General features: G+C 45.5%; 1 protein-coding gene across 3 annotated transcripts in view; it reads right to left on the minus strand.

Annotated features, from left to right (window-relative positions):
* LOC119656548 (RING finger protein unkempt) overlaps positions 1-11,422 on the minus strand; it is a 36,098-nt gene extending 24,676 nt beyond the window's left edge. Inside the window, exons 1-2 of one of the 3 annotated variants that reach the window (XM_038062911.1) lie at positions 11,038-11,422; positions 10,733-10,942 (exon numbers count right to left, since the gene is read on the minus strand). In XM_038062911.1, coding sequence (XP_037918839.1) covers positions 10,733-10,942; positions 11,038-11,096 — 269 coding nt within the window. In that variant the 5' untranslated portion in view covers positions 11,097-11,422. Of the gene's footprint in view, positions 1-9,802; positions 10,669-10,732; positions 10,943-11,037 lie in introns of those variants that run through there. The other 2 variants (XM_038062912.1, XM_038062913.1) reach the window with 2 other exon arrangements.
* Positions 11,423-12,696: the final 1,274 nt, after the last annotated feature.

The raw sequence follows: 12,696 nt of genomic DNA on the forward strand, positions 1-12,696 counted from the left end.
CAGCCTGCCACCGAGCGAGAAGAGCGGCTCAGAGGGCGGTAGGTAGAGTGGATCAAGGGCAGAAAGAGTGCGCCTACAAGGCAGCCCGCAAAACCCTCAAGCTCGCCATCCAGCGAAGCAAGAGGAAATGCTTTAGGGAGCTCTGCTCAGAAGCGGACGTAAATCCGTAGGGGAGAGCTTATGGAATCGTGATGGGACGATTTAGAGGCCGTTCGTCTCCGCAGATCACGTGCCCCGCCCTCTTGTTGAAAATCATCCAGGGGTTATTCCCCCAGCAAGAGGGGAACACGGACACATTCCAACCACCTCTGAATGTGACAGCAATCCCGCCAGTCACCAGAGACGAGCTCCTGGAAATCTGCGGCAGAATAGGAGACAATAAAGCGCCGGGTCTGGACGGAGTACCGAATAAGGCCCTTAAGCTTGCCGTGAAATCCAGGCCGGAGATGTTTGCTGAGTTGTTCGAAGCGTGCATGTCCGAGGGAATATTTCCAGCGGTATGGAAGCGGCAGAAGTTGGTGCTTCTGCCTAAGCCTGGTAAACCACCAGGTGAACCATCCTCATACCGACCCATATGTCTTTTGGACACGGTGGGGAAAATGCTAGAGCGGGTAATCTATAATAGATTACTCCCAGTAGTTGAGAGCCAAGGCGGCCTTTCAGATCGGCAGTATGGATTCCGTAAAGCCAGATCAACCATTGATGCCATCAAATTGGTTACTGGCTTGGCCGAAGATGCAATCCACGGAAAGGGTAGTACCAGCAAATATTGCGTGGTAGTAACCCTGGACGTGAAAAATGCATTCAATTCGGCCAATTGGAATCTAATCCGGAAATCCCTAGCGAAGGTTGGTATTCCCGCCTACCTCGCCGCAATTGTCGATAGTTATTTAACTGAAAGGAGGCTTTGGTACGACACTGATGACGGACCGCAGGAGTACGTCGTTTCCGCGGGTGTCCCGCAGGGCTCCGTATTGGGCCCACTACTGTGGAACATCATGTACAACGATGTTCTTAATCTTCCCCTTCCGGAGGAAGCCACAGTGGTGGGTTACGCTGACGACATTGCACTGGTTGTTGTCGCAAAGCATCTTGAAGATGCTGAGTTATACTCAAGCGAGGCAATCAGTGCTGTCAAATGCTGGTTGGAGAGCTCTGGTCTGACGCTTGCGGAGGAAAAAACGGAAGCGGTCCTCATCACGAAGCGCCGGAAGAGAAATTACGCCTGTGTTAGAGTCGGGAATCATATCATCACTTCCAAGCCGACCATCAAATACTTGGGGGTGGTGATAGACAGGAAGCTCAGCTATAAGCAACACGTACAGTATGTTTGTGATAAATCATCCACTGCCAGTATGGCCCTGGCCAGGATGATGCCGAACGTGGGAGGGCCACGGCATACCTCTAGGTTGCTTATAGCCAGGGTGGTGACCTCAATCATGCTCTACGCGACCCCAGTTTGGAGCGAGGCATTGCGGATGTCAGTTAACACTAACAAACTGAATGCAGTCTACAGGAGGACAGCTCTGAGGGTATGCTTTGCCTTCAGGACTGTCTCAGATGATGCAGCATTCGTCATCTCTGGAATGATGCCCATTGACATCTTGGCAGATGAGATGGCGAATATATACCATGCGAAGCCAACCTCCCCCTTATTGCAGACGAAGAAGGCTGAGAGGGAGAGATCCATAAATAGATGGCAAGAGCGGTGGGAACGCTCGGGAAAGGGTCGGTGGACTCACAGGCTCATTCCTGCCATCAAGGAGTGGTTGGAGAGACGACACGGTGAGGTTAATTATAATCTCACCCAGTTTCTCACGGGACCTGGAGGATATCTCCAATACCTTCACAGGTTTAAATTGGAGACCTCACCCGACTGTCCAAATTGCGATGGAGTCCCAGAGGACCCAGAGCATGTATTCTTCCACTGTCCGAGATTTGTGGAAGAAAGGAGGAACCTAGAGGAGACTCTAGGAGAGGTGCTGGTACCAGAAAATCTGGTGCCGAAAATGCTAGCACATCAAGGGAATTGGGATGCGGTCAACTCCATGATCGCATCAATTCAAGATAAATTGCGAAAGGCAGAGGAAAGGAGAAAAACGCGGTCACGTGCGCCGCGTATAGAAGAAAGGGGATTAAGCTAGAGTGAGCTGACTCCGCCCCGTGATGTAATACTTTATGGTGGTTCCGCGGGGCAGGGAGGGAGTCGGGGGTGGTTTTAGTGGGTAAAAATCCCACACGCTGGTGTGTCCAGACCAGTGTCTTTTGAAGATTTCCAGACAGACGGACAGACAGACACCGTCTCGATTCTAATAAGGTTTTGTTTCACACAAAACCTTAAAAAGCGGCTAGAGAGGGCCCAATGCCGGTTCGGCATTAGAGACGTTGGACCATCTCATTTCTGGTTGCAGTGTAATGGCACCGGTGCAATACACCAACAGGCATAACGCTGCGGCAATTTCTAACTGATCGCCACCTTCCACACAACAAGCCTGACGTGCTGTTAGTTGACAGGATGGGTCAGTCCGCGTATTGATGTTCCTATCCCCAATAATAGCAACATTGAACGGAAATAAGTGGAGAAGGCGACTTGCTCGGGAAATCAAGGAAATTTGACGCCTCAGAAAGTGATTGTAGTTCCCATAATATTGTCAGCTACAGGTATTGTATCTAAATCCTTCACAGCTTTCCTTGATGTCCTGGGACTCTCGCACATTCTGGTCCAAACCATGCAGAAGTACAGTTCAATTCGAGAAAGAGGAAACACTTTCAAGTAGGCTAGAGCGAAGCTGCGGATACCAGATAAACAATTCTTTGGGAATCTCAGAGAAATGAATCTCTGTTTGTGAAGTGGGGAGTTGCTTCTGAACACCTGAGCCGACTAAATTCTGTTCCGCACGTCTTTATCAGAGTAGCTACAAAGTTTTTGGCGCAAAAAAACATACCCTACTTTGTATTAAACATGTTGAAGGATATCTGATTTACAATTGGCGTAATTCTTCGTTCGAAATTCATTCAGATCCGAACAAACCGGTGAAAAGACGCAGATTAATAAAAGCTTTATATTCCCATCTTAAAATTAAATGAATGTCTAAGTCGATTCGGAGGGCACATCAAAACTAAAAGTCACATAAAATCTACACATCGCATTTGTTAGGGTGACCGTAGACATACTTAATTTTTCTTTGTCTAAAAATCAAAGATTTGAATGAACGCAATCACCCCATTTATCCCAATATCTGCTTGCTCCGCCAAATATGTATGGGCTTAAACCAAATGAATTAATCATAATAAAGGCCCACCTAGGCCTCATCAATTTTTTAAGGGTTTGTACAAAATCTCTGCAGGAGTTACAGTGGAAAATTATATGCGCAGACCATTGTGCCGGGTGATGGCTTTGTCCCGCTTGATCGATTGATCAATTTAGACGAGCATTCCGTAACCGCATGTTATTGCTACGAACCATTTGATTCGCGAACGGTAGAATTTCTCCGCATATTATTAGATTAAGAATAAGTGCTTGCTCGTATTCATAAAGTATCCTTCTTCATGAATGAGTTGCTTATCGTTAACGTCTTTCCACCAATGGAAACCCTATATGGCGAGTCACATTTGTGAAGGAAATACAGGCTAAATTCTACCTACTTGTACTTTCTCCGAAATCTTCAACGGAAAATGCGGATGAAATAAAAGCTGAAGATGTACACGGAACACCCCAAACTAGACAAGGTGGATGCTTTGCGTAAAAAGACAGGACCATAAGAAGACAGAATCTTTGGCGACAGACTGTAAAGGAAACCTGGTGATACCAATGGGTTCCAAACTGACCATGGCATAATTTTCTCCTTTTTATCAGATATATGATCACACTTATGTCAAAAACATAAAGATTGGCGGAATAAAAACCGAAGGTTCAATTTATCAAAAGCAATGGTATTGGTTCGGGATCATCGATTAGACTGACATCATTCTATGCCCAGCACCTAGCTGCGGAAAACATTATAATTGTCTATGTGTACCTACCCTATAATTATCTGCGCCCTCTACTGATACAAGACATAAAGGTAAAGTCTGCAAAATCAAGTAGTCTTGAAACCGTAATAGAATAAAAATGTCGCAGAAGTACTTTAGGGAGTCTACTTTATCGAGAATACAAACATTTGAATGGCATAAAGTATTCAATGAGATCGTGAGACCATAAAATACTGGCCTCATGCGTGCGGTTCATCCACCACTGTTAATAACGATAACATCGTAAAAGTGAAAGAAAATGGTTTTCGAAACTTCTGTTGGCATTGGAAAGATAGCAGAAACCCTTAACATCTCTTATGGATAGATCGTCTACGCACGTCGATGTATTGGATACGACGCGCCGCCAGACTCATATTGAAAGACTCGAATTTTTTAAGAAAATCTCAAAAGTCCCAAAAGCGAAGTTTGCAAACGTAGCTAACGACCCTACATTCATAAAACGCATTAATGCAGGTGGCGACAAGTGGATCAATCTAGCAAACGATGCGCCAAAAATAATCTAAAATTAAAAATGAAAGAAATTCTTTGAAGGAACGGAAGGCCTTTTCGATCGAGGCCTATAAGTGTATCGAAAATCAGATTAACCGTTTATTGATTAAAAAGGGACAACTTCAATTCGGTCTTGGTCAAATTTAAAGTGTAAACCTAGAGAGGAGTAGCTATTTAATTTCATCATTCAGCTCTCATGAGTGCCAAAGTAGACTGTCGTCGAACTAAGAAGTGAAGTGATTGAAGTAACAATTTATACTTCAAATAACTGATGAAAAATTTCGTTGGGGTAAAACCATATACTCGTGGATGTGCTGACCAGAAAGCGGAAATCACAGCGTGTAGGGCACACATTAAGGAAGGACAACAACTCATTGCGAGTTATGATACAGTGGAAACCAATGTCCTCGAATGTCGACGAATTGACCGCCCTAGGACTATGCGACGTAGAACAGTGGAGAAGGGATGCAAGCTTCTCTAAAAATTGTGTTACGCACGTCTCGTTACCTAGATAGTTTTTTTATAAACCTCAGATATTGTCTCCAAGAGAATGAAAGGATTCATGCTGATTCAATGCGTATTTCTTCAGTAAAATATCAAATAGAAGTCGAAGCTAACAGCGATATTTTGATATTTTGTACCAAATCGCCAGACCCTTGACAATACTAAATATCGAGATTCTACTGTAGTAGGATTTCTACCAAACCAGTATGCTGCTTCACATTAAAACCGATATTACTTCATTTTATGAATTTATAATGGTTAAGAAGTTCATATTTGCGCAGATATCGTACCGGTGTTTTTTGGGGCCTATATACCATATGCGTGGATCACCATGTTTTTTTTTCAGATTTTTCCATTGAATGGTTTTTGATAATGGGTCCTTTAAAGTAATTCACCCCTTTTCGATCCCCGCATTTCACTGCATGTTTGGTGGTTCACAGTTCCAACCTTTCTACCGAATTTCATGCCAATAGGTGTAACCCTTCCGTGACAGGCATTAAACCAATTTTAATTAAAAATGGAGGACGGTGAATTGCTTATCAAGATAAAGGCTGTATTTCCAACCCCCTCCCCGGAGGAAGTGAGGAGTTTATGGAGCGTAAACATGAAGGTCCCCTCTTCAACCCCGATGAAAACTTGTGGCAAATACTCCCGCTTAAAGAGTATTGACCCATCAAAATGCCTTTCTTTATATCATCATGGCAAAGTCTCAATTTTCAAAATCACCTCGTGAGGAAGAAGGAAAGTAGAGGATATCTTGGAGGAAAAGATGAGAGCCCCGCTCTAAACTCGCTGAAGAAAAGCTATCGCCCCCGAAATTGAGATTATTTTCGTGACGTTACGGCTGGGTTCAACTTTGAACCACACCTCCGAAGGGAAAGGAAGGTATGAAGGGAGAAGCGAAGAGCATCACTCTCAAACTACATTGGAAAATCTTAAAGTGTCCCACCTCTTAAAAAGTGAAGGCGCTTTAAATGAGGGGTATTTTGATATCATAGTAAAGTTTGATCTATCAGCCGCACATCCGGAGAGGGAGAGAATAGAAACATCCTCCCTTTCAAGCACCGTAGAAAAAATATGGCCCCCCGAAAAGGGAAAGATATCCCATCATTATTAAGCTTATAGGCAGAGCTTTCATCGTCGCGATGCGCAAGGGAGTGGCTTCATTGCCCCTCTGCTCTGAGGTGGCGAGGAAATAGACAAGGCAGCAAAGTCGTCATCTAAATGAAAACAAATGGCCAAAAAAATCTCCACGTTGCGGCACTGCAAAATGCTGTATTCATATTGACTTGCTGATAGTGATGCAGTAGGCGAATGCACCAAGACGTCTGCATGGCGACTCATCTGTATTCTGACACCATGGGATCTGTGGTAGCCCTAAAAGTTCATATGTCTCAGGAGAATTCCTGGGAGATGTGTTCGCAGCCCGGGTATTTGCGGTTGGCCCCCTGGTTTAGGTCTCCTACGCGGAGTTACGCTTGCGACCAGGGTGCTGTATCTCTTACATCGGTAGAGAATTAATTAACCGCGGGTAAACGCGCGCGGCCTAAACAATGTTAGCTCACGTTAAACAACCCCAATGTAACTACCACTTCCCATGCCTCCCGCCCGGGTGCAGTGTGGAAATTCAAACTTTACAATAAGAACATCAAAAAAAAATACGCTGAGGAAGAGGGATAACCTTCCCCTCCCTCCATGAACTCTTCACCCTCTCCCGAGATGGGATGGAAATTCAACATTTGCACTTAATTCCATATTATATAAATTGTTGCCTTTCACCCCTTGGTGGGTATAGCTCGTTAGCCAAACCTACGCACCATCGCTCGCGGTTACCTGAAATGCCCTTCAGCTACCCCCAAGACTACCAGAAACGCTCGCAATCCCCTCTACTGTTCTGCGGCAAGTGCCTTTGGGGCAACCTACTCGTCGGACATCTTGAGAGTGGATTCCACTGTATCGCACAGCCCGGAATGCAATTGTCGCCCCTCCTTAATGTGTGACTGATCCACTGCCCCTTCCGTTTTTCTATCACATCGCATACGGTTACCAAGCCTGTGTGCCGAAAAAGTTCGTTTGAGATATTATCAGGCCAGCATACTCCGATGATACGACCTTAGAGCTTTCGAATAACAGTATCGCTCACTTTCCATGTGCTACTCCCATATAGCAACATAGAAAGAAAACTAGCACGAAACAATCTCAATTTGATCTTAGTGTTGAGATAACTGCATTTCCAGGATCTAGCGCTGTTTATGCGTTGGGCAACATCCATTTTAGCTATTATCTTTGCGACAGAAGCACGCCAGATACCCATTCAATCGTCACACTCAAAACGGATGTCCTTTTTGGAATCTTAACGATCATCCCCTGCTTCCACTCTCTGGGAAAATTATCGGATTCCCAAGATTTCCGTACGAGTGGAAGCAACAGATCTGCATTAACTGCAGGTGCAACGATAAATAACTCCCCTGCGGGGAGACCGTCAAGCCCAGCGCTTCCCTGACCAACGCAATTGCAAATTCTCTTTAGTCACGGCGTGCACTACGCTGAGCTTCTCGGGATTTCGCTCGGTATCGGAGTTCGAGCGCCCGTCACGCTCGTCACCACTTGCAACGGCCAGTAGAGCCTTTAACGCCTTGCGTTCATCGATCCGCTCCAAAGACTCCGCAGTCAGCCAGATCTGATGACGCCCTTACGAGACGTAGCAGCAAGAAAAAGCATTTTTAATGGCGGCCCAAGTGTCCGGATAGCTGAGTGGTTAGACCACAAGGCAGTAGTGTACCGTTACGGTCTTGAATGAAGGGCTCTAACACACTGCAAGGCCCTGATCCAATATGGATTGTTGCGCCAACGATTATTATTAATGGCGGCCCAATGCTCATCGATATTGTCCAGATCGTTACTCAGTACATCTGTTATTCGATCAGCAAGACAGCTCTCCTACTATCGAACAACAACTGGGTCATACAAGCGGTCGATGTTAAATTTAAGGGCCCACAGCTCCCCAATCCTGCGAGAAGCGGCGGACGCAACACGCAAGTGAACGATTTCGAGGCCAATGTTAAGCACATCCAGAAGACAACTCCTAAATATACTGCTAATCACGAAGTGGTCGATTTGATTGCTTGTACGGCGTCGGTCAATTGAAACTCAACTGACTTATAGCAGGTTCTGTGCTTGAATAGTGATGACGTGACGGTGGAAGTTGCAAGAATCCACGAACCTCCCACCATTACCATTATGGTTGCCAAGACCGTGCTTCTCCATCACATGCCCGAGCGGGGTGTCATCAGATTCCACCTTGGCATTCAGATCACCACCCATCACGATTACAATGTTACCTTTAGGAAGCTTACCCTGAATCGTATTTAATTGCTCATAGAAAGCATCCTTTTCCACTATATCTTAAATCTCCGTTGGTGCGTCACATTGTACAATTATCTCGTCTGACAGAAAGCGGCGCCCAGGTCAAGAGAGTGCGGCTTGCAGTAGTCGTCAAAAACAACCCGACACTGGATTAGCGTCTGATACCATTAGGCTTTCCAGAGTACAAAAGCACATTGCCGCAAGAGGGAGGGGAGTAATCTCCAGAGTCCCACCATCTTATTTCGCTTAGGCACAAAATGTCCATTTTATATCGCTGGATTTCCCTCTCAAGCTGGAGAAAGCAAGCATCCTGAGGACCCTCGATACCGTTGTCGAGGATTGTGACTGCGATTATTGTGTATCCCAAGTGATGGACACACCAAATTTCCAAAGCTTAATTCAAACATCTACTGCCAGTAATCATACCAAATGAAGACAGCGGATACTAAGAAAATGTTTCGCAGGACGACGCCAAGTTCTATACATCCATGAAGATCCGCTAAAAGCTTCCGTTAGCTTCGTTATATATCTTGTTGCCTAAGTTAATGCCACCTTTTATCGTCCGTTCCCAATGCTTGTAAATATGATTTCAAATGAAGGGTGTGAAAGCTGGTTGTTTTTTTATCAGGAACAAGGCGCAAGTGGTTTAATCAAATTGTCCTCTAAACGGTCACGAATTTTCGAAAATTACAGGAAGCCACGAAATAAACAAAATAATGGACTTTCCCCCAACCTTACATGACCTACAGACCACATGCTTCCGCCATTCCCAAAGCTCTCTTCTTAAATTCATCGGATGAGGCAGGCAAACCAGTGAACGATGTAAGACTACGATTTTTTTGTGTGAATCGGATGAATGATGATTAAATTCATTATGATAATCCCAAATAAATATTCACGTGTGCATATGGCCCCCCCCTAATAAGCATGCACATACTCGGTGCTCGAACTTCAAATAAAATCACGAAGACCAATGTTATTTCAACAGCCTAAAAATCGTCTAGAAGATTTGCTAGATATATATCATACAGGGTTCAGTTGACTCTTCTCTGTAGCTTGCCCCTCATATTACACATTACAACAATAAGGTTTTGACTGTAATACGTATGGACATATTAGCTTCAAAATTGAGTTCGCTTTATAGATCCAGGCGTAACTAGACATTGACAGACGCTTTCGTTATATTGCAAGGAAATTTGTGTTAAACTGCAATCGATTAGCCAATTGATCACTCAAGGAGGTCAAATTAAAAAAGTATCTCGGGTTCCTTTGTGCACTCAGCGTCAGTTGCATATTTGACTTGCATTCTTATTTATTGCAAGCATTTCTGAAACCGTTCTAAAGTCATTCATTCACAATTCTGTTTCTCTATTACTTCCCGTGAGTGTACCTCACCAACCAACGCTCGCACCTTTCACCACAAGTTTCGCAGAATGCACTCTGCAATTTGCAATCAGCCAGCGAAACGCCACCGAGATCGTAAATGTTACCCCGAGGGTCATTGAACCAAACTAGCCATGAAATAGTTGTCGATGTGTAGTGGAGCCGGCAAAAACGGCAATAGTGCCGACCGATAAGAAATCTATGCCCGCGGCCCAGCATGCCACTGCAGTGACCTTCTAACGCAAATATAATCGCTGTGGTGCCAACAATTTTTACTTTCACTGTGCATCCATTCAACACCGCCACTCACACGACGTACACCGCTGGCACCATATGTCGACGCGCCTGTGTGCGTGCGTGCCAAGCAAGCGAAAGTGAATTGGGTAAATGAATAAAGCTAAGTCTAATGAATGAAATCAGCAGATAATCCCCGTGCCAGCTCCGGACGTCAATTATTGCACAATTCGCCTCGTTCTGCCAGCGCATCGTTTCTTATCAGCACCGAATTCCGCTCGAGCGTGACTAACAACACCACGGGGTGCGGGACGCGCGGATCCCGTACGTAGCAAAACGTCAAACCCGATTCCAATCAGAAGCCACTGCACACACACATCGCCAGGCCGACCGTCGTAAACAAACATTACTCAATGCCGCGCGCACACCAATCAAAACCACTGCCGCGCGACGCCACACAAAAAAGGACACAAACAAAAACAACACAAATTGCGCACTTTTCCGGGACGCATGTATGCGTGCATGGAAAACCAGAACTCGAGAAAAATTTCACGGCGGAGCCAAATTCACGTAAGCCATGCAAATCCTCCCGTCACGAATTTCACGCGCAAACCACTGGCGAACGCGGCGAATGCAAGCGGCCCGACCTGCCAACGGCCTGCTGCAGCCGTGGGCGGCCCGCTGAGCCGGGGACCTGCTACCAAAGAACCAAGCAAGCACTTACTCGTCCCCATCAGGGCAAATGCCCGTCGTCTCGTCATATTTCGTGCAATAGTTGTCCGCGCTGTAGTTGAAGGTCCCGTCGCGCTTCTTGATGGGCCGCCGACGCCGCTGATTCATAAAATGCCAATTGAAACAAACGAACGGCCGATGCTGGTTGCATTTGTGCTGCAGGAACGACTGGCACTGGTCCACACGGAATTCCTTCAGGTATCTACAAGAAACACGGCAAATTTTCCCATCAAAACGCTGCTCGTCACTTCCGCTTGCGATTTTACACAATTTCAAGTTTTTTTGCGCCATACTCACGTGTAATGGTTCGGCTTTTCGGGCTGAGTTGCCAGCAAAATCTTGTGTTCGTTCGCCATCTTGTGTGGAAAACTATCGCTTTTGCGTTTTCTGCGTCTGTTTTCGATGTTTCTTCGTTCCTTTTCCTTCCGCGACGCGCGCGCGGGGGATGAGCACAACTCACACTGATGCGCTTCACTGTGTTTGGATTGAACGCCACGACTCCGATGCACTAGTGTGAGGCATTGTTTTGACACAATGGCGCTGCGATCAATTCAAAGATTCTACGGATTCTGCTGATTGGATGCTGCAGTGATGTTTTCACTCAAGATATTTACCCGATAAATGTCATTATCACGTCGTTCTCCCGAATCAATTTTAGTTTCCAGTCGGGTAGGCACAGTGAGAGCAGTTCCAATTCCCTCACCGCAATGTGCTACAGATCTCCAATACGTGGGTTCTTGTCTGTAATAAGGCTACATTCGGAATGCATTTTCATTGAATGGGAACGATTTGACCTTGAAAACGCTGCATAGTTTGGCGCTCGTCGTATGTCGTCCCATGGTAATTGCAGCGCTTATTTTGCGGGATTCCCCACTGACTATCAGGAATTCGTTGACTTGAAATCATCCGTGGATTATCTGGGATTTATAATAGAACGATATGGGTATGAAGGCATTACTGATTTGGTTTATTGGATGTCGGCGCCATCTCACTTATTGAATCAAGGCTGCGATTAGAATTACAACCGGATTTGTTACATTGGAAAGTCGCGTATTTCATGTTCCTAGGGGTCTTAGCATCTATTGGGAATAAGTTTCCTAATCAGCGAAAAAAATAAACCTGCTAGTATCGGGGAAGGGGTTGAACAGCGGACTGCAGGATGAACTGATGCGGAATATGGATTTCTGGGAGCCAACCTATCACTCTCTAGGGTTGATATGTGGCTCCCAAGGCACCAGCCTACTTCTCTGGGGTTGATATTTGGCTTTTCAGGAGCCAAGCCCCTCGTCTACACATATCTTTAGTGGGTAATGATCGCCGTACTCTGTATGAGATAACGCTACTATTAACACGCAACGGATATAGACTGACTGAAAACCCCTCCACCAATCCAAGATATCATGCGAACCGTGCTCATTGGATAGTTTGCAGTCTGACTGATTGTATTCGAATGGAGAAGCTGGGAATATAAGCAGTGAAGCCAATATCAACATTGGTCTACTGCGAAGACCGCAGTTAAGAAATGTCCAAGTTCAGACAGCAGGGACGAGCAGGAGTATGTTTTAGGTCAGCATATCAGATTTCAAAAAGGAAACAGGCCTCAGTGGCGCAGGTTGTAAAAGATATCTGCTCTATTTGAAGGGAGGTTTGGCACCAGAAGAGGTCCCTAAGAAGGCTCAGGAGTGACCTAAGCCTTCAGTATCAGACCCAAGAACTCGGGTCGAAGCGAAGATTAGCCCGCAAGAGAGCAATGCTCCCAAGAAACCCCAAACTCAAGTCCAACGGGCGGAAAATTTCGGGTAGGCTAGGAGTGAATATAGGAACTAGGAGACCCGTTGCTAGCTACGCTAATGCAGTAAATAACATTCAGTTCACCGTATTGCCGTAAGTATTTCCGAAACAAATATTCACTCGTAAGGAGCACGAAATAACTGAGGACCCCAGCGTCGTGAAGAT

The sequence above is a fragment of the Hermetia illucens genome, chromosome 5 (assembly GCF_905115235.1).
Source record: "Hermetia illucens chromosome 5, iHerIll2.2.curated.20191125, whole genome shotgun sequence".
In the NCBI taxonomy this organism is placed as follows: Eukaryota; Metazoa; Arthropoda; class Insecta; order Diptera; family Stratiomyidae; genus Hermetia; species Hermetia illucens.